An 18,384-nucleotide genomic window follows, 5' to 3' on the forward strand; every position below is an offset into this window, starting at 1 on the left:
GGGCAAAGGGGGTTATCGATGATGCATGGAATCAATACCAAAAAAGGGTAAAATGCAAAAACCTCCCTTGAAGTTTTTAGCAGCCATAAAACATTTCCTCATAGTTTCATTTTAACAAATACTTCTCCTACACTTTTGAGAAAACTCAACGAAATCCTCCATTCTATCACTTTTCTAGAGAGAAAAACGTTAGACTGATGTATCAATTTTTTTTTAAATACCCATTCTACCCTTTTATAAATTATTTACATACAAAATTACTAAAACAACCTTACTTTAGCTCAACAAAAATGTTAGAAGATGGCTGTTAAAGGAGGTTTTTGTCAAGTTAAAACGGGGTATTTATGTAGTTTTGTATGTAAAATAATTTATAAAAGGGTAAAAGGAGTATTTGAAAAAAAGTGGTGCATCAGTCTAATTTCAAGAGTGTATTTATTAAAACATCATGATTTTCAAAAACTTGAGGCGAGACTTTTATATTTTACCAAAAAAAATAAACGGTTAGAATTGAAATGGCATTCCAAAGCCATGTTATCACAAACCAAACATAATTAGAATAGAAGTTCTGCCGCTTCTGCTAGCTTGGGCCCATGCCCCATTCGATGAATCATTAAAGAAATAATAAAAGAGCAAGAGCTGACACGTCTTGACAGCCTTGCAGCACAGGTTCAGCTACAAAATATTTTCAGGACTCGATGATAATTTGTAAAAGTATAGGGTGGTATTTGTCGTTTTGCACTAAAATTATAGCGACGTGGAAAAAGAGGATTGTCGTGACACGGAAGCCAAGGTCGAAGCAAAAAAGTCCGACAAGAATCAATAACCGGGTCAACCCATAAAAGGAAAAGAAAAAACCCATTTAAGCGGCAACCGGCTACCCTCGTCTTTTTGTCGTTTTATAGTACACACGTCCCACATAAACTCCCGTTACCAAGCCGTCCCCGAGACCACCTTTCTTCCAAACCACTCTGGTTTTCCCCCTCCTCTCTCTCTCTCTCTCTCTCTCTCTCTTTGCATATTCATTCAAACCGTCAGCGAAACTCACGCGCTAACAGATGGAGATGGACTAATGGAGAGTCGCCAGTTTTTCTAAATTGAGCGGGGAAGTTAGATTAGATAGAAATCTCAGAAACCCTAAAATTCAGTAGCTATGGCGTCGTCGAAGGTGATGGCATCTTCGAGGTCGGCGAATTCGGATCTCGCACGTCAATCCTCTATATATTCGCTAACTGTTTCGGAGCATCAGAACGATCAGAGCAGGAACTTTAGCGGGTCTATGAACATGGACGAGATTCTCAGGAACATGTACGGTGATAATCCGGCAGTCGAGATTATCCCGACCGCCGGACCCGGCAGTTGCGCTGATGGTCAAGCCAATGGTGCCGGGATGTCTTCCACGCTGTCGAAGAGTGTCGGCGGCAGCAAGTCGGTCGATGAAGTGTGGAAGGAGATCGCTGCCAGTGGTGGTGATCGGAAAATTAGAGCTATTGAGGAGGGACAGTATTTCAAGGACTCCGCAATTGAGCAGATGACCTTGGAGGATTTTCTTGCGAAAGCGGGAGCTGTTAGGGAGGAGGATGTGAGGATTCCACAGGTGGCGGGGGCTGGACAAGGGGTTTATTCAGTTGATCCGTTGTTGGCTAATCGTTTCCCCCCGCAGCAGATAGAAGGATCAATTGTAGGGTTTGGGAATGGAGTGGAGGGAGCAGCAGCAGCAGTGGGAGTCGGAAGGGGGAAAAGAAGAATAGTGGAAGAGCCGATTGATAAAGTTGCTCAGCAGAGACAAAGGAGGATGATTAAGAACAGAGAGTCTGCAGCTAGGTCCAGGGAACGGAAACAGGTTAATTCATGATACAATTTTTTTCTCAATGATGTTCTGCTTGTAGCTTTTGTTGTAGTCTTTTCTTTATCGAGTATCGTGAGTATGTACTTTGTTTCTCCATCTTTAGGCTTACACCGTTGAGCTAGAATCTCTAGTAACACAGCTGGAGGAGGAAAACGCACGGCTAGTGAAAGAGCAGGTATCTCAGCTCAGCATGAATTTTTCAGTTGTTATGCATTATTCATGAAGGCTATAAAGTTGCCTTGGTTAGTTGTAAAATATATCAGTGTGTTTTAGCCTGTCCAGACGTTAGATTTTTGGGGCATAGTTCATTTATCTCTCTATGGGAATAGCACATTAATAAAATTGGGTTCTATTTTTATAGAAAAGGAGGAAGGGAAATTTTTCTAGATATCTGAAGGATCATTCTGATTTGGGGTTTGTTTGGAAGTCCAGCTTGGATTTGTCCTACTTCTCACTGTATAATTAGGTCTTGTCTTCCCTTACTAGGCTGCCTCTGCAAACCATGTCGAGTGAAAGAACATAGTTTTATGAGATCAGGCCTTGCATTTTCCCCTTTTTTCTGTGCTTTAGTTTTTTTAATATTATTTGATAAATAACAGTTACTCTAGAATGGCTTCTTTACTTGCCAATCTAAAAGAAGAGATTGCATTATTAAGCAACCTCTTAGAACAAGAACTTAGTTTAAGGGTGAAATTATCCTCTAAATAATATGTGAAATTTGTTTTTTTTTTATAAGTAATGAGAATAATTTATTAATTCAAATTAATATTTGAAATTTGTTAAGTTGCAACATCTTCTACTCTGGCCTTGCATGTCTCGTGTGATTGACAGTTGATATATTTTGAGGTGAAATTTATTTCTTCACCTGCTGGCATCCTAACCAACAACCATGGTGCCTTGCTTTGTGAGATTTGTGCACTTATGGCCGTTATTTTTCCCCTTATTGTAAGATGGAAAACAAGCATCAGATGTCTACTTCTTTGCAGGTAGTTAATTAGGTCAGTTTTGGATTTGAAGTGCGTCTAGAAGAAGTGTCTATTTGTTCTTGTGTGTTGGGTTTCTGGGTATAGTACATGGAGGCAAGAAATCCTGTTATATATATATATATATATATATATTGATCACCCTGTTTTCTAGCCTTTTACAATGCATATGGTGCCTTTTCCTTTGTTTGAAGTTCTTGTTTTGCTATGTATTGATGGTCGGTAGTTATGAGAGTTAAGCCTCATAGACAAACAATATGATTTGTATTTTTTAAGAATTTATTTATTACTTCCACTCTTTTCATTAATTTTAAATTTCTAAGATGCTGTTTCTTTAAGAAAGTTTGAACTGATAGTAAATTTCAAATTGCAGGCAGAGCAAACAAAGAAGAGGTATGCACAGGTATGGATTTTCTTTTTCTTTTCACATGCATGTATTTCATGGTTTGAACTTCCATTATTTCATTTGAGAAGATTGACAAAGTGAAGATGGTATATGTAATGGCTTTTACTGTAGAAAAGAGAGTTGGAATTTGAAAACCCTTTTAGGACTTATTCATGATAAACATGTAAATATATGTCTGAGAGCTGTTGAGCCTCTTGACCTGTTGCAGACTATATCTGGTTCTTTCATTTCAGAAAATTGCTGGAACTGCTTATGGGTTAGCAAGTTTGCTGGAAAAAGAAAGACAAAAAGAATTTTGGGGTTATTAGCAGTTAGCAATTTATTGGGTGCATTTATAATAATATAGAGCTACTGGCTAGTTTCCCATACTTTGTAGCCCAATATATAATGGAACTTTTGTTGTTATGTACTTAAAAGTTGTCATAAATGTCTTGGATAAATGAGACATTGGAAATGTGCTTTTCTACTGTTGATCGGCAGAACTTATTTAGTAATAACTTGCTGTATCATGAGGCCCAACCTTTTTTCTACATTATTGGTTCTATAATGCATCTGTGTATTGTGCCTTTGCCTTTTCTTGTCATATTTACTAACAGATTACAAGGATTTATATTCTTCTCTTTGTTTTTTTTTCTCGGGTTTTTAACCAATAATAAACAATTGGCATGTGAATATTTATCTCATTTTCTCGTATTGCAAGCCATCTTGCCACCTACGATGTCCTTTTTTTTCTCCAATTTCCTTGCGTTAATTTCTTGTGATTCATAAATTATAAACTTTCTCTCAATGAATTGCTGCAATCCTTTGGAAAGTGGATTGGAATCCATTCCTTTTAGGTGACAAAACTACATTTTGGTGCACGGTGCACCACATGCGTGCCCCCAGCTTGTCCACTGCAAGTTGGTCTTTACTTAGTATGGAGTAGTGCTGTTGGTGGTCCATTTTGGAGCTCAAAGGAGGATTTTATATATTTCGTCAATGTTAATTGTCTTCATAAATTTAGTTAAAAATTTTAACATATCTGAAAAAATGCTGATAAAGAAAGACATCCAAAAAAGTTTCTTTGGGATGTTGACACTCATCTTGCTCTCTTATCCTTAATTGGAATTTTGACTTTTTGAGTCTGTTGGAGGTTTAAAAAATTTTATGTGCTATTTTCTTAAGTACAATATTTTTTTAATAAGTATTTTCTTAAGTACAATATTGGATACTTACTATTGTTGCATTCTTTTATTGTTAAGGCAATATGGAATATTCCAACTCCACTAGAGGATAAGTTCTTAGATTGAAAGTGAACCTATTAAATAACCAACTCCTGTGGCATGAAATTATCCATTATCTCCAGATTTGAGAGGATTGTTGTGAATGACTGGATGGAGGCGGCTTGCAGTTATGGTTGGCCATTCATGAGACTTTTCTAGTGGTCTTTTGGCATTTCTCTCATCACATCAGGAAGGTATTCCCTTGGCATCCAAATCAAATGTCACATTTGTATGAGTGTGTGACCTATATTAATGCCCTCGTTGCCAAGCTCACCATACTGGGAGAGCCCTAGATATAAGTTAGCATTTGGGGTTCTTCACTTTGGATTGTACTTTGGTATTCTCTACCCTCAACTTTAAGAATGTGTTCCAAAAGGGGATGACCATGTTGTAAGGAGGCCGCTACAATCCACCCCTTTACAAACTATATTATATTAGGAGAGGAAAGCAATCCATTGTATTGAGAGGTTAGCTGAGAACAATTATTGGGTGGACAAGTGGCAAACAGCAGGTAGCCTTGAACAGTTGAACTACAGATATGTTATAAGAGAGCTACAAAAAATAATAGTGAAGCTACAGGAAAAAGTGAAAATGGGTTCCACAGGCTGCTAATGGACTGGAAAACTAATTAGCAAATGCAAGGGGTATCAAGGGATCAGTTGTATTGGTGCCAAGTTGGTTAAGACCTGATATATTTTCTTTGTATGGGGGTTATCCGAAACTAATGGGCTTTCTTTGCTTTGTTGTTGTACTCACATTACATAACGTTTTAATAAAATATATACTGTTGTTACTCATAAAAAACCCATTGTATTGAGAGTTAATCTAATTAGATCAAGAAGCACCGTTATAGGGACTGGTATATTATTTGAAGACACCTCAACCTAAAAGAAATTTATAGCAGTAACTGGCCGTAATGTAGGGAAAGACAACAAAGGACGTAAGGAATTGCATTGGAGGACATGGAAGAGAAAGATGAAAACTATATATAGGGAAAACTTTGGCATATGACAGCACACAGCATTTTATTTGAGAGGTGACTATAGTGTGGATGACTTCGACAAGTATGATTCAATAGCATACTGTGGATGATGACTTTGGCCTCACTTATAACCAAGCACTTGATCTGTCCAACAAGAGATCTCTTACTCGTTCTTATTATCATTGTTGGATATTAATTACCAGAGGCCCCAGGACTTGTTTTACTCCGAACCTCTAGCTTACAGTGTCGAGGCCCTTGCTGGCAAGTAAAACAGCTATAGCTTGCCTGCATCTTCTAGTCTGGCAGGCCCCATGGGAAAAAAGCCAGCAGCCTTGACTATAATTACAATGGAGGTAAGCCCAAGTCACAGTAAAATTGTAGCTTCCAGCCTGTGATGAATCGCCCGGGTTACCATAAGGGTAAGTTTGGCAGTGGTTGGAGGCCAGAAATGGAGGTCATATGAGATTATAGGGTCTATCTATGGTAGCATGCCCTGTTATTGGGGGGAACCAGGAATACAGAAGGTACAGTTGTGGGAGAGACTACTAGTGAGATGAGGAGTAAAGGTATGGCAGGAGGGCTATATAAACCTAGATATGAAGAGGTCCAATTTTTGGAGACAGGAGAAGGTAGAGCCTCAGAGCCAGCAAATGGAAGGCCCAGTCATGGGCATCAGGAGGAGTTAAGGATGCCTATTTATGATCCAGTTATGGGGATTCAACAGGAGTATCAGAAGCCCAACTATGACAGGCCAAGCTATGAGCATCACAAAGAAGAGCAGCCCCAGATGTACCAGGGAGGCCAGTTATTGGAGGGGAAGAATATGATCATGCCAATTGTGGAGACAGCTCTGATGATGAGGAAAAGAAATGGTGCCGTCATGAGCACCACCGTCACAAGTGCTATGATGATGAATGAGAAGGATATAGTCCTAGTTCTCCTTTCTGAATATGCTACTAGATAGAGGGAAAGTGTTTTGTTTGATGGTTAATACAATTGGGTGTTCTAAAGACATTTGTGAAATGTTAAACCTGTGCATGTGGGTTGAGTGCTTATAAATATTAACACCCAGAACTTCTTTGGGTTATTTTGGTTAAAAAAAGAAAGAAAAGAAACTGTAACATAAATTTCTTCCTAGAACTAACTACCTATCAAAAAAGTGTCTTCCTAGAACCGATATAAGAACTGAAAGATGCTCTAATAAAAATGAAAATAAGGCTTTGGAATCAAATGGTACTCTAAGAGTTGTTTCAAATGCATGAAAGAGATACTCCTGTACGACCAAGCTATTCAACAAGACTGTGAAGGCAAACAAAATGCTAAATGACTGGAGGAAAAAGAGTATGATGCATGCACACATGATAATTTTAATAAGTATGAAATTGTAATGGTTATTGAAGAGTACATGAAGTCATGGGATATTATGATTGGCCTCAGGAAGCAATTATTTTTAAGGATCCTTAGCCATGGTTTGCAACAAAATTAATAACAAAAAATAAATCAAGCCATGTTTAGCATGATACCATTAAACAGATGTCTAACATGATCTACCCCAAATCATCAATAGATCATGCATTATGGAATTATTAAATACATACCTGCCAGTCATCATGAGATATACATTAACCCTTTTTAGAGTAATTCCTGGGGTTACCCTAGTCATTTTTTGGCTTTCTACAATGTAGATGCCAGGAGGTGATCCTATGGACTATGGTGATATGAAATTCAGAAAATGTGATTTACTTCAGATCAACATAAATAGATTCAGATAAATTACTTATTAGAAAAAAAAAAAGAAAGGAAAACACACACACACACTCAGTAATGAATCCAGTTTTTGAACTTCAAAGTGGCAACTAAGATTCAAAACTTGTGTCAATCCGGACTTGATTTTCAACTAAACTTCAGCCAAAGTACGAGATTGTTAGGTTTGACCTTGTAAGTTTGAAGACATATTATGTTAATATAATCATAGATAAAAAATTCTACTGACAAGGACCATAGATTGAAATTTCTGAAATTTGCAGGGAGATTTTAATGTTTAAAATTAGAGGTGTAAATTGGGTCGTGTCACCCACAGCCCGACACGACGGTCCAAGGGTCGTGCTAGGCCCAGCAAGATCATGTGGGCTGTGCTGGCCGCTTGCCAGCAGCACAGCCTATATATATTATTTATATATATAATTATATAATAATATATTAATAAAATAAACAATTGTTTTCAATTTTATTATACTAATTTATTTAATTATTGTATATATAAGCAATCGTATACATCAAAATTCATATAAAATTAAAATTTTAAGTTTCTTTTCATTTTTTTAAATAAATAGCTTAGGCCCAGTCCATGACTTGGTGCACAGACCATCTCGGCCTGCGGAATGGCACGGGCTCACATGGGCTTGGGCCGTGGGCCGTGCCAAGCCGACCCCCAAGTTATCCCAGGGGAGGGCAGCACGGCCCGGGATGGACTGCACTTTGTGTAGGCCGCCCGTTCGTTTTACACCTCTATTTAAAATTGTCCAACAATAAGTCTAATACATAGGGAAGAGTATTGCGAAGATTTGTCTCTTTGACTGTGCAAAGCTAGGATTGCACTATATTAATGGGAAAAGAGTTCCTCTGTTGTGTTTTGGGTTGTCATGGGATCACTTCTTGGTCGTTAGATGAAGTTCTTCTATAAAGAACGATTCCTATCATCACATGTAGCCAAGAAAAGACCAGATATGCAAGTGTTGAGATGTAAAAGCTTGAAGCTTGTATCCTTATCATGGATGCAAGTACAATTTGATTCAAAGGAACCTAGGAGTAGCTCAAATAGGTGATAAAACAAGAGAAAGTGCACTAATATAGTCCGGTCGTGTGCATACAGAACCCATAAGAAGCAGCAACCTGTCACATGTTGAAGGGGCTAGAAGGGCTAGGGTCAGATCAAAAAAGACATGAGCCGAAGTAGTAAGAATTGAGTTAAGCGCTTGTAATTTAACGATAGATATGGCAATAAAGAGAATGGAATGGTGAAACAGGATTCATGTAGCTGACCATGGTTGCGATAAGGCTTGGATAATGATGATGATGATATTGCATCAAACAGAATGGAATGGAAAAACATGCACGCCATATAGTTGGGATAAGGTGAAGATGATGATGACTGAGGGTTGCTATGGGAATATGCTTCTTCAATGTTGTAGGGCAAGGATTAGATCACTTGATGGATAAATTCTTCTGTTCATTGAGCCTTCAAGGTTGCCTTTCCTTGACATTTACTTTCCTAAAGCCATGTGAAGCTGATCATTAGTTTGAACAGTAGAAGAATTAAGTGGCTTCTGTTTTGTCACTGTGCCTTCACTACTGCAGGTTTGATCTTGTTTGTTCAGACTATGCTCAGAGCTCACTATATATTTCTGGCCAATATTATTCTTGGAGTTGTAGATGCAGTTATGCTTTTCTACAAGCACTATACACAATTGTCATAAACAGTCATCCAATCTATGGATTCCATTAAACAGCATATTCTCTTCTTATGCAGGAATTCTCATTTTTAGCTTCAATTAGTTGTTGATTTTGTTTCTCATGCACTAATTTTTTATAAAACATAATCTTGAAATTGATGAAAAGTGATAAAACATAATTCTGAAACGTGTACTGTTTAATATGGCTGAGATGATCAATGGAACTTCAGCTGACTTTGAATGTTGATTCGTATGTTCTGTATTTAAACCTTATTGGTGCTCCTGTCCATGTTTTACCACCATTTGAGTAATAAGTGTAGCCCAAACATGCAGAAAAAAAGGTATAGTCCATGGTACCCAGATGGTTCGACATGATAACCATGAGTCTCTGCATAAGATGTTAATGCCAACAGTGGACTTTGCATGGGGTGTTCTTGATTACAAATATCTTCTTCTTCACTGATTTAACCGTGCTATCTATTCCTAATTCTTTACAAGCTATTCTGCTTTGTCAACAGAAGTATAGAGATGGTGATACAGTGGCCCAAGTGTTTCAAAAAACTTTCTTCATATCTTAGTTAGGCATCCCATCATTACAGTGGCCTTAGTGTTTGTGCAAACTTCTGCTGCATTTGAATGTGTTTAATATCTCTGCAACTCACCCACTTGTTTTTTAATGGGGTGCATTTGATACAAGAGTCCTGAGGTTAGCCTTTTGGCCCTTTTCCCTCTTAGTTAAGATGTAGATCATTAAGGAGCACAGCTCCACTTAAAATTGGAGTTAGACCAGGTCCTCCATAATAGAGTTCCAAGGAACAATGACATGTTCTTATGAAAATGGCATCGCTTTTCCTGGTAACTCTATTTATAAGTTGTATGAGATGTCTTTGGTAATTGCATCTTCTTTTCTTAAGGTTATTCCTCACAAATCTACTGAGGCGTCCTAGCTTGATGTTTGGAATGAAGATAACAAAGTATGTGGCTTGGTATAATTTGTTAATCACTGTGACTGATCATCTAATTGGTTTGCATGCAGCTCATGGAATATCTTATCCCAGTACAGGAGAAGCGCAGGCCACCTCGTGTTCTTCGAAGAGTTCACTCTGTGCATTGGTAGGGTTATTTAATAATCCATGCAGAAAAACAGAGAGAATCTTTTCTATTGAATGATGGTAAAGATATAGAAGGTTAGCACCACTTTGACAAGGCCATATCTCTCTTGGGAAAACGTATGTGTTGTGTATCTTCCCCTACTGATAGTGTTTTGAGGGCGTGTCCATTCATGTATAAAGAGTAACTAAGAGTTTGTGACTAAGATTTGGAGGAAATTTCTGTGAAGCCAAGGTTGGAGGTATACAGTATACTACTAATACTTCCATCCATGTATACCTAATAGATTAATACAAGGAGGGTGGTGTCGAGTGGTTAATTAGAAGTTATTGTTAAAAGAAAACAATTTCAGTTGCAGAAGCCTGTATCCCCATTTGTTGCTGTGGCCTGAGGGGGACGAGGAGACAGGGAGGCTTGAACTTATATCCATTTAAAATATAACAAATCTTTAAGAGAACTTTGAAGAGCGGGTATCTCGTGTCCTATTTATTCTTCCAGTGTTCCAGAGCTTTTTTTTTCTTATTCTGAGACCAATATTTGGTTTCCCAAGATCTTATTCTTGGAAGGAGGAACCCATTATTGTATTAAATAAATTTTCAATTCAGTGACAGAGAGAGAGCATGAGGTAATATGGTTGCAAGAGTTTAGTACCTAAGCATTGACGGCATTTTCCAGCCGTAAGTCTTGGATGGCTGTGAATTCGAGTTTTCTGTAGCTGGGTTTCTAACCTCATACCATACGCTTATCATGGTTCATCATGATACAACCATTTTCTTACCCAAAAAGCATAGTACATAAAAGTGAGCGTGGTGATAACCAACTGGATACAAATTCATGTAAATCATGTTCATAATCGCCAATGTTTTTCGAGTTCGGATCTAGCGGTTTGTAACGCCCTTGACCATGATATTGTGTTGATATATTGTGTTGAGTACTTGAATTGCTTCCCTCGGAGAAAAAGGACAAACAGTAGCCGTACGTGACATGTTTTCAGTTTTCGTTCCTTTTTTTCTGGTTGGTCCCAGGACAGTCCAGTGTCAGGCAGGCCATCCGTCGGATGGGTCCGGGATCACACCATACCAAGCCAATTTTTCAACAAATACGTATCAGATGGCCATCCAAATGATCTGTCGCATTCTCTTGGATTGTTACAAGGCTCATGTCAACCAAATCATCCACCAAAAGAAAGTCCAGAGGGGACCTTTGGGGTTTTTTGTTTGCTTCAATGTTCTAGTGACACCTCAACCACAAAACCCATTTCAACTTCGTTAAAATGCGCCCCCTCCCCATGTACCTGAATTTGTTGTTCAATCCTGGTTCAAATTCAATAAAATCATAAAACTTATGTTGATCATGAAAGCCTAACCCTCTCCATAGTAGAACTTGAATGGCTTCATGTTTCTGTATAACGTTCACAAAACTCACGGGATCTATGATTCCCTTTGTCTTCGGGCAGGATTAATTGTGGTCCGGAACGTCACGAATCAGGCATGATTCAGCCATTAATGAACTGGTCTTACTTTAAGAGTTTAGACAAACGAGCCCCTTGGGCAATCAACTTGACAAGAGGAATGGCTTGGCTTGGACCTGTTTAATGTCTTTGAATCTGTCTTGTGCTTTGTCTTAACCAACAAACTCAAAGTTGAATTGCCATCTACTAAAAGCTTTATTGAACCAGTTAGGCCGTCTAAACTAAACCTTGGAAACTGGGCAAATTAGGCCCCCCCGAGTCCAAGAGAGCTTTATAGATTTTTTATCCCCAAATCCGAGACAATTCCACGTATTTATTCCTTTGTACAGGAGACATCACACATCAGTCAGTACTCAGTTGTGTATTATTTGCTCTTGTATTTAGTTCTTGAAGCTTTTCGGTCACTGGGGATGGTGTTCACGGTCTACCCTCCTATTGAGTAAAATAATGGTCTCATGCTCTATAAGCTGATTTAAAAAATTAGCTGCTAGAAACCCTTTACCAAGTAACCATTCAAAAGGATTAAAATAAGAAGATTTCATTCCCAAAATTGAAAGCTTCAATTAAGTGCATATGTACTAAAATAATCTAATATAAAGATTGCCGGTGCTGTGTCCTGAATCTAGACTTAATTAATCAGCCATTAATAATTGACTAATGTTTTTAGAATAATAATTTTCTCTTCTCAACTCTCAACTATTCATTTTTCCTTCTTCCTTTCCTCTGCTTTGTCTTCTTCCTTTATCTTTTTTAATAAAAAAAGTTTTACTGTAAAGGAAAATAATTCCTCCCACAGCAACGAAAACATGTACAGCTACACGCACCCAAACACAAAATCCGAGGACTTTCTTCCAATCCAAACACAAACGCTGTTAAACCCAAAATATCTCTCTCTCTCTCTCTCTCTCTCTCTCTCTCTCTCTCCACATAAACCCCTATGGTAAAAAGCCAAACACACCCGACACTGTTGACAGTAATTCCTCACTCTCTGTCTCATTTCGAGACCTGCTTTTTCTGCTTTTGTAATTGTAGCACAGAGATAAAAAGGTTGAATTTTGAATGAGGAAAGACCCATCTCAGATAGACTCACCGAGCCCCTCCCCATCTATCTGCACCTCTGATTCCAAAACTAAAAGAAACCAAGAACAGCCCATGGAGGCTTCCTCGATGCCCATACTTCTTTTCCTGCTCAGTCTAGTCTTCCAATCCTCCCATGCCAAGACCATTGCTGTAGATGAAATTGCAGAGTGGAGGAACCCCACAGTTCATACAGGAGACTCTCTTGGTAAGTATTCAACTAACAATGCACACAGATATTCTCATTAGTGAACAGAGAGCCAAGGACACAGATTAACCTTCTGCCCTTCTGTTGCAGTTTTCAATTATGAACGACACCACGACGTCTACATTTTCCACAGCAGAAGAGCTTTCAAGCTTTGCAACTTCGCTGACGCCACACTTCTCAACCGATCCAACTCCACTTCCTTCATGGTAGCATCTCTCTTTCCTTTCCCCTGAAATTTAAATCTGGGTTCCTTGGTTTACAGTGGATGAAATCCTTTTTCTTCTTCTGAATCTCTTCTTCCATGTCATTTTGTTTGATAATTTATTTTTAATATCTTTCCTATTGCTTTGTTCAGTGGCGCCCATCAGTCCCTGGCTATGCCTACTTCTCTTTCAACAACGGCTCACTGAAAGCCTGTTCAGAGGCTGAGAAGCTCGCCATAAGGGTATTGCCAACTCCGCCTGGTAACTCGGCTCCGGCGCCGGAGTCTCCACCACTAGCAGCTCCGCCACCGACTTCTGGCGGGATTGTCTCGTCCACTCCGGCGTACCATTGGCCGTTCCATTCTCATCGATCAAACTCACCAAGTCCGGCACCAACTGCAAGCCCTCCAGCGACAACGGTTCCATCTATGTTGCCAGATACAGGCGGTAGTATTCCTTTTATTAATAGTAATCCTGCAGTCCCTCTTCCCACCGGTGAAACCGACTCCGCTACAATACGTCCAGTGCCCACATCCGGTCTCGGAGCACAGGTTACCACTCCCAAGTTCTCTTTCTTTTTCCTCCTTTTCTTCGAAGTTAAAAATTAAAACAACTCTCTCTCTCTCATGATTGATTGATGGGGTTTTGATTAGAAGCTTGTGGTGGTGTGCAGGTGGTGGAGATGATTGCATTTCAACTTCCTATCTGTTGTATGGTTTGGCTTATTATGCTGTAAAAAATGCTTGTTTGATTAGTCTGAAGTTCGTTCCTTGTTAGTAAAACATCTGGTAAACTGGGTTTTGCTTCAAGCAAAGTTTTCAATTTTAAATATTATATGTAAAGTTTTGGGTGAGCTCTGGCGGAGAAGAGATTTTTCTTTCCAACATTCTGTATTGTAATCATGAGCATCTTTCATCTTCTTTTTCTTGGCCCAATTCAATCGGTTATTCTTTTTCCTTCTCTTTTCTTTGTTGTGTGTGGAGAGGCCAGGGACCATATTGGTCTCTTAAGAATCTATTCTTTAGACTCTCATCCTTTCTACTATATTATTACTGGAGAAACCTTCAATAGTCTTCATCATTACTGTTAAGTACTCTTCTGTATTCTGTAAAAGAGCATTTTGTTTTAACTTCTACCCAGGTATTATTGCTTGCAGAGAGCACTGACGGGGCTAATCCAAAGCAACTTTTTTTTTTGATAAAACAATCCAACTCTTGTTTCATGAAACAATTCAGATCGGCCACGTGGATAGTTCATCCCCTTGAACCTTAGCCTGTATTGGGTTTGGACAAATTGTATTCTATTTTTCATTTTTCAGAGGAAACAAGAGAGCTAGAAGTCTCTTTTTTGACTTGTAACATTAGTTCGTTAGGTTGAATCTTGGCAGATTTGAGTGGCAGAAATGTGCACAACTACCCCATTCTGATTTTGATCTACCACCTGAGCTATATCACATGTAAACTGTAAAGAATCCCAAGAGCATGTCAATGTTGTCTTATTATCCAAAGGAAAGATCCTGGCTGGGTAGTGTTTGAACAAATCAAGTTGGGAATCTTGCTAATAATGCAACAGTTTTGCAGCGTCTCAGGTGGAAACCCAGAATGTATTTACCCTGTTTTCCATGTTAGGCGAAATGTTAGATTTTCAGTTTCTCATCCATTTGAAAGCAGCAACTCCATTTACAGTGGGATAACTTGGAACCAGGCATGTGGGCGTGGTTGATCTTGACAACCCCTCATTAGATTAGATGGTTTGGGCTGTTTGCTAGCTGAATCCATGATGCAACTATCCAAGTGACTGAAAAAGCTCAATAGTTTATTGGGGCAGTGGATGGGTCTATACCCCCCCCCCCCCCCTAAAACTTGCCACATGTACAACATTTCAAGGACAATAACCCACCAGGTCCCGTCTGAAGGATTGAATACATATAAATCAGCATAAACCAGAGACTATTATAGCCATCTCATCTGATTTGAATAGTTCGTTTATACAGTAAAATATTATGGTTATAATTAGTCTTTTTTTTTGGGGGGGGGGGGATTATTTTGGAAGAAAGGGACCTCATTTATTCTTGTCATGTCGGTATTACTATCTAGGAAAATAGTCCACCAGTCGTCAGATAAGAACAGTCTATTTATAGACAGGTAAGAAAACGTCAGACTTACTGACTTAGGAATGCTAACCAAGACAAGTTTGACTCAAGAATCAGAATTCTGAGGACACTAGGTTGACCTACTTGCTCATGATTCCTGCTTGCAAATCTATTGCAATGAGACTCACGGGAGAACTTGTGTAACTCCAATATATTATGTTTCAGTACTTTACCAAAGAACATATCTCAGTGATTCAAATTTGTCATGGTATATGCGTTGCCAACGGGTCGATTGGGTCCGGGTTAGGAAGGAGTCGGTCTAAAAACTGATAAGAAAAAACCCATGAGTGGTAGACCAGGACTATCAATATTATTAATTGATCTAAGAATCACAATCGGTTGCAATCTGCGTAGTAAATAGAGTTGGATCGGTTCAGGTCTGTCGGCTTGAACCGTGCAATTAAGTAACAGTCTTAGATTAGAGGTGTAAAGTGGGCCGTGCTGGGTGCGGGCCGTGCCATGCTGGCCCATGGGCCGTCATTGGCTGTGCCGCCCTCCTGGTAGAAATTTTGGGGGTCGGCTCGGCACGGCCCACGGCCTAGGCCCAGGTGGGCCCATGCCATGGGCTTGGGTCGTGTCGGGCTGGGCCATAGGGCAGGCCTTGGGCATGGGCCGAATTGAGCTAGACCCACTGAATGACTGAATGGATTATGGATATCAGATTATCAGGACAGGATATGAATAATAACAAACTTACGAATTATGATTACCCAAAGAATAAATAAATAAAAGTACACAACAATTCAAATAGGAATTTAAGAATTTTATTTCATTTAAATTTGAATGAATAATGATACAAATTACAAAGCATACAATTATACAAATATTGAAACTATGGAATATACAATGGTCGGATACTTCATAAACTTCATACTTGGATGAATGAAATATGAAAATAGAATAAATTAATAAAATATAAAAAATTGGACTTACCCCGGATTGCTGGTTCAGAATCACAACTTGGTTTCAATAATTAAAGCCTTTCAATGTGACCACATCCAAGGCTCCAAACCTCCCAAATTGCAAACTTGGAGAATCAAACAATCAACCAATCAAACTATGAGACTATCAGAGTTCACTTAGATCGCAGAGAATGTATGAGAGACTAAAAGAGACTACGAGAGGAAAGATTGAAGAGATTAAGAGAATAACTTAATAAAAGAATTGTTGGAAGTTGATTGTTGAATTGGTGTGATGAGAATGGTGGAGGATAGGGCTATTTATAGGAATTGCTGACTACTTAATTGAACATAATTCAATTGCTCAAAATACTCAAAAACCTAGTTGTTGGGAGGGGTATTTTGGTCATTGTAGTTATTTATAACTTTACCCAAAAAGCCCCCTAAACTAATTGTTATATAGCTGTTAGGGGGGCATTTATGCCATTTTTTTAACCCCACATTAGCAAAATACACAAATACCCCCTAATATGGCTGCTTATAGCTGTTGGGCCCCCTCATCTAGCCAAACCCTTCTTCTTCTCCTCCTCCTTCTTCTTCTTCTCTACTTTAACCTAGAATCCAATCGGGATTTTACATGGTATCAAAGCAATAAAACCTAGTTTTCTTTTCCTCTTTTTTCTTTTTTTTTTTTCCTCATTGTTTTTCTTCTTCTTGGGTTCACCGCCAACTAGTCCAGCCTACTTCGATTTTCTTCTAGCCTGAGTTGTAGCTTGTCAAGAGGCCAAAAAGTAGTGGTCATTTTGTGGTTTTGGAGGTGAGTATGCCTCTAGTTACTGTGGTGGTGGTCATTGAGGTGGTGTACTAGAAGCCCTCTATTCTACGAAGAGGGTTGTTTTTGGACAGATATAAACAATTCTGTTTTTCACCCAAATAATGGACTATAGATGTTGTATTTTGGTTCTTTTTTTTTTTTGTGGAGGTATGAAGTGACTATCATGCAATGGTGTGGTGTTCTCCTCTGTTTATACCTCATATGTGTGCTGGAAGTAGTTGTTTTTGGCTACTGAAGTTCACGACAACAATGGTGTGGTGGCGGTGTACTGTGTTGAATGGTGTGTGGATGTTTCTAAATAGTTGTAAATAAACCCTTGTGTCATGTAGTGGTGTTCGTACTGATTTATGTGCCGGTGTTCATACTTTCTTGTAAGGAGAGTAGATTTAGTTGAAAATGTCATCAACCAAAGATGGTAGTGACAACAAAATTGGAGTTATGATCTCTCTAGATTATCTGAATGTTCAAATGACATCCATTAAGTTGAATGGTGAGAACTATGTGCCTTGGGCCAAATCGGTGGAAGTGTTCTTGAAGGCTAAGAAGAAAGTGAAGAATGTGAGAGAGGAAAAACCTTCATCTGACTCTCTAGGGTTTAGTGACTGGGAGCAAGAGGATGCCCAAATTATGACATGGTTGTGGAATAGCATGGAACCAAAAATCAATATGAACTTTACGTTCCTAGATACAACTAAAGAGATATGGGATCATACTAAGAAATTGTATTCCGGGCAAGATAATATAACTAAGGTGTATCAATTGTACCAAGAGTACTTCAATCTGAACCAAGGCAGTCAGAGCTTGGAAGAATACTATGCAAGTTTAAGGAACACCAGAAATGAGTTTAATGTGTATCATCTCCTAACACCGGATGTTCAAATTCAGCAACAACAACGTGAGCAACTTGATGTGACTAAATTTCTGGTAAGTTTGAAGGTTGAATATGAACCTGTCCGTGCACAAATACTAGGGGGGGGCGTTTTCCTTCCCTCACTTGAAGAAGTGTTTGCCCATTTTAGGAGGACATCCATTGAGTCTACAGAGCATTCTTCTCTCTCAAACAAATCTGGTTTGGTGGTAGCTAGAGGTGGAGGCCGTGGAAATAGAGGTGGTGGTAGTGGTGGTCGTGGACTTCTAGGAAACCGGTGTGGTCCCATGTTTAACCATTCTGGTGGCCGAAGTGGAGGCCGAGACTCAGGGGGAGGTCGTGGTAAAGGAAGAAGTAATGCTCCTAGGAAGTGTACTTATTATGGATTTGAGGGGCACACTGTTAATTTCTACTATGATTTACATGGTCCACCCAACACTTGGGCTAACCATGCTATGACTAGGGGCAGTGGTACAGTTAGTGAAAATCTGCAAATGGATCAGATTCCCTCCACATCTATTGGTGCTCCTGGGAAGGAGATGGTGAGTGTACCTCATGTAGTATATGAACAGTTCCTTCATACATCTTCTTAGCAGAACACAACTACCCTTGCCCATTCAGGTATGGCTT

General features: G+C 39.0%; 2 protein-coding genes across 2 annotated transcripts; both read left to right on the plus strand.

Annotated features, from left to right (window-relative positions):
• The first annotated feature begins 889 nt into the window (after positions 1-889).
• On the plus strand, positions 890-10,505 carry LOC148851582 (G-box-binding factor 4-like). Its single transcript, XM_088944117.1, has 4 exons — positions 890-1,840; positions 1,950-2,021; positions 3,203-3,232; positions 9,968-10,505. Exons 1-4 carry the CDS (start codon positions 1,151-1,153, stop codon positions 10,046-10,048), a joined length of 873 nt encoding a protein of 290 aa, XP_088800243.1. The 5' UTR covers positions 890-1,150; the 3' UTR covers positions 10,049-10,505.
• Positions 10,506-12,484: 1,979 nt separating this feature from the next.
• LOC148851583 (uncharacterized) lies at positions 12,485-13,935 on the plus strand. Its single transcript, XM_088947581.1, has 4 exons — positions 12,485-12,797; positions 12,888-13,003; positions 13,153-13,551; positions 13,674-13,935. Exons 1-4 carry the CDS (start codon positions 12,572-12,574, stop codon positions 13,734-13,736), a joined length of 804 nt encoding a protein of 267 aa, XP_088803707.1. The 5' UTR covers positions 12,485-12,571; the 3' UTR covers positions 13,737-13,935.
• Positions 13,936-18,384: the final 4,449 nt, after the last annotated feature.

Source organism: Nelumbo lutea, chromosome 5 (assembly GCF_056320005.1).
Source record: "Nelumbo lutea isolate HS-2025 chromosome 5, American lotus-T2T, whole genome shotgun sequence".
Lineage (NCBI taxonomy): Eukaryota > Viridiplantae > Streptophyta > Magnoliopsida > Proteales > Nelumbonaceae > Nelumbo > Nelumbo lutea.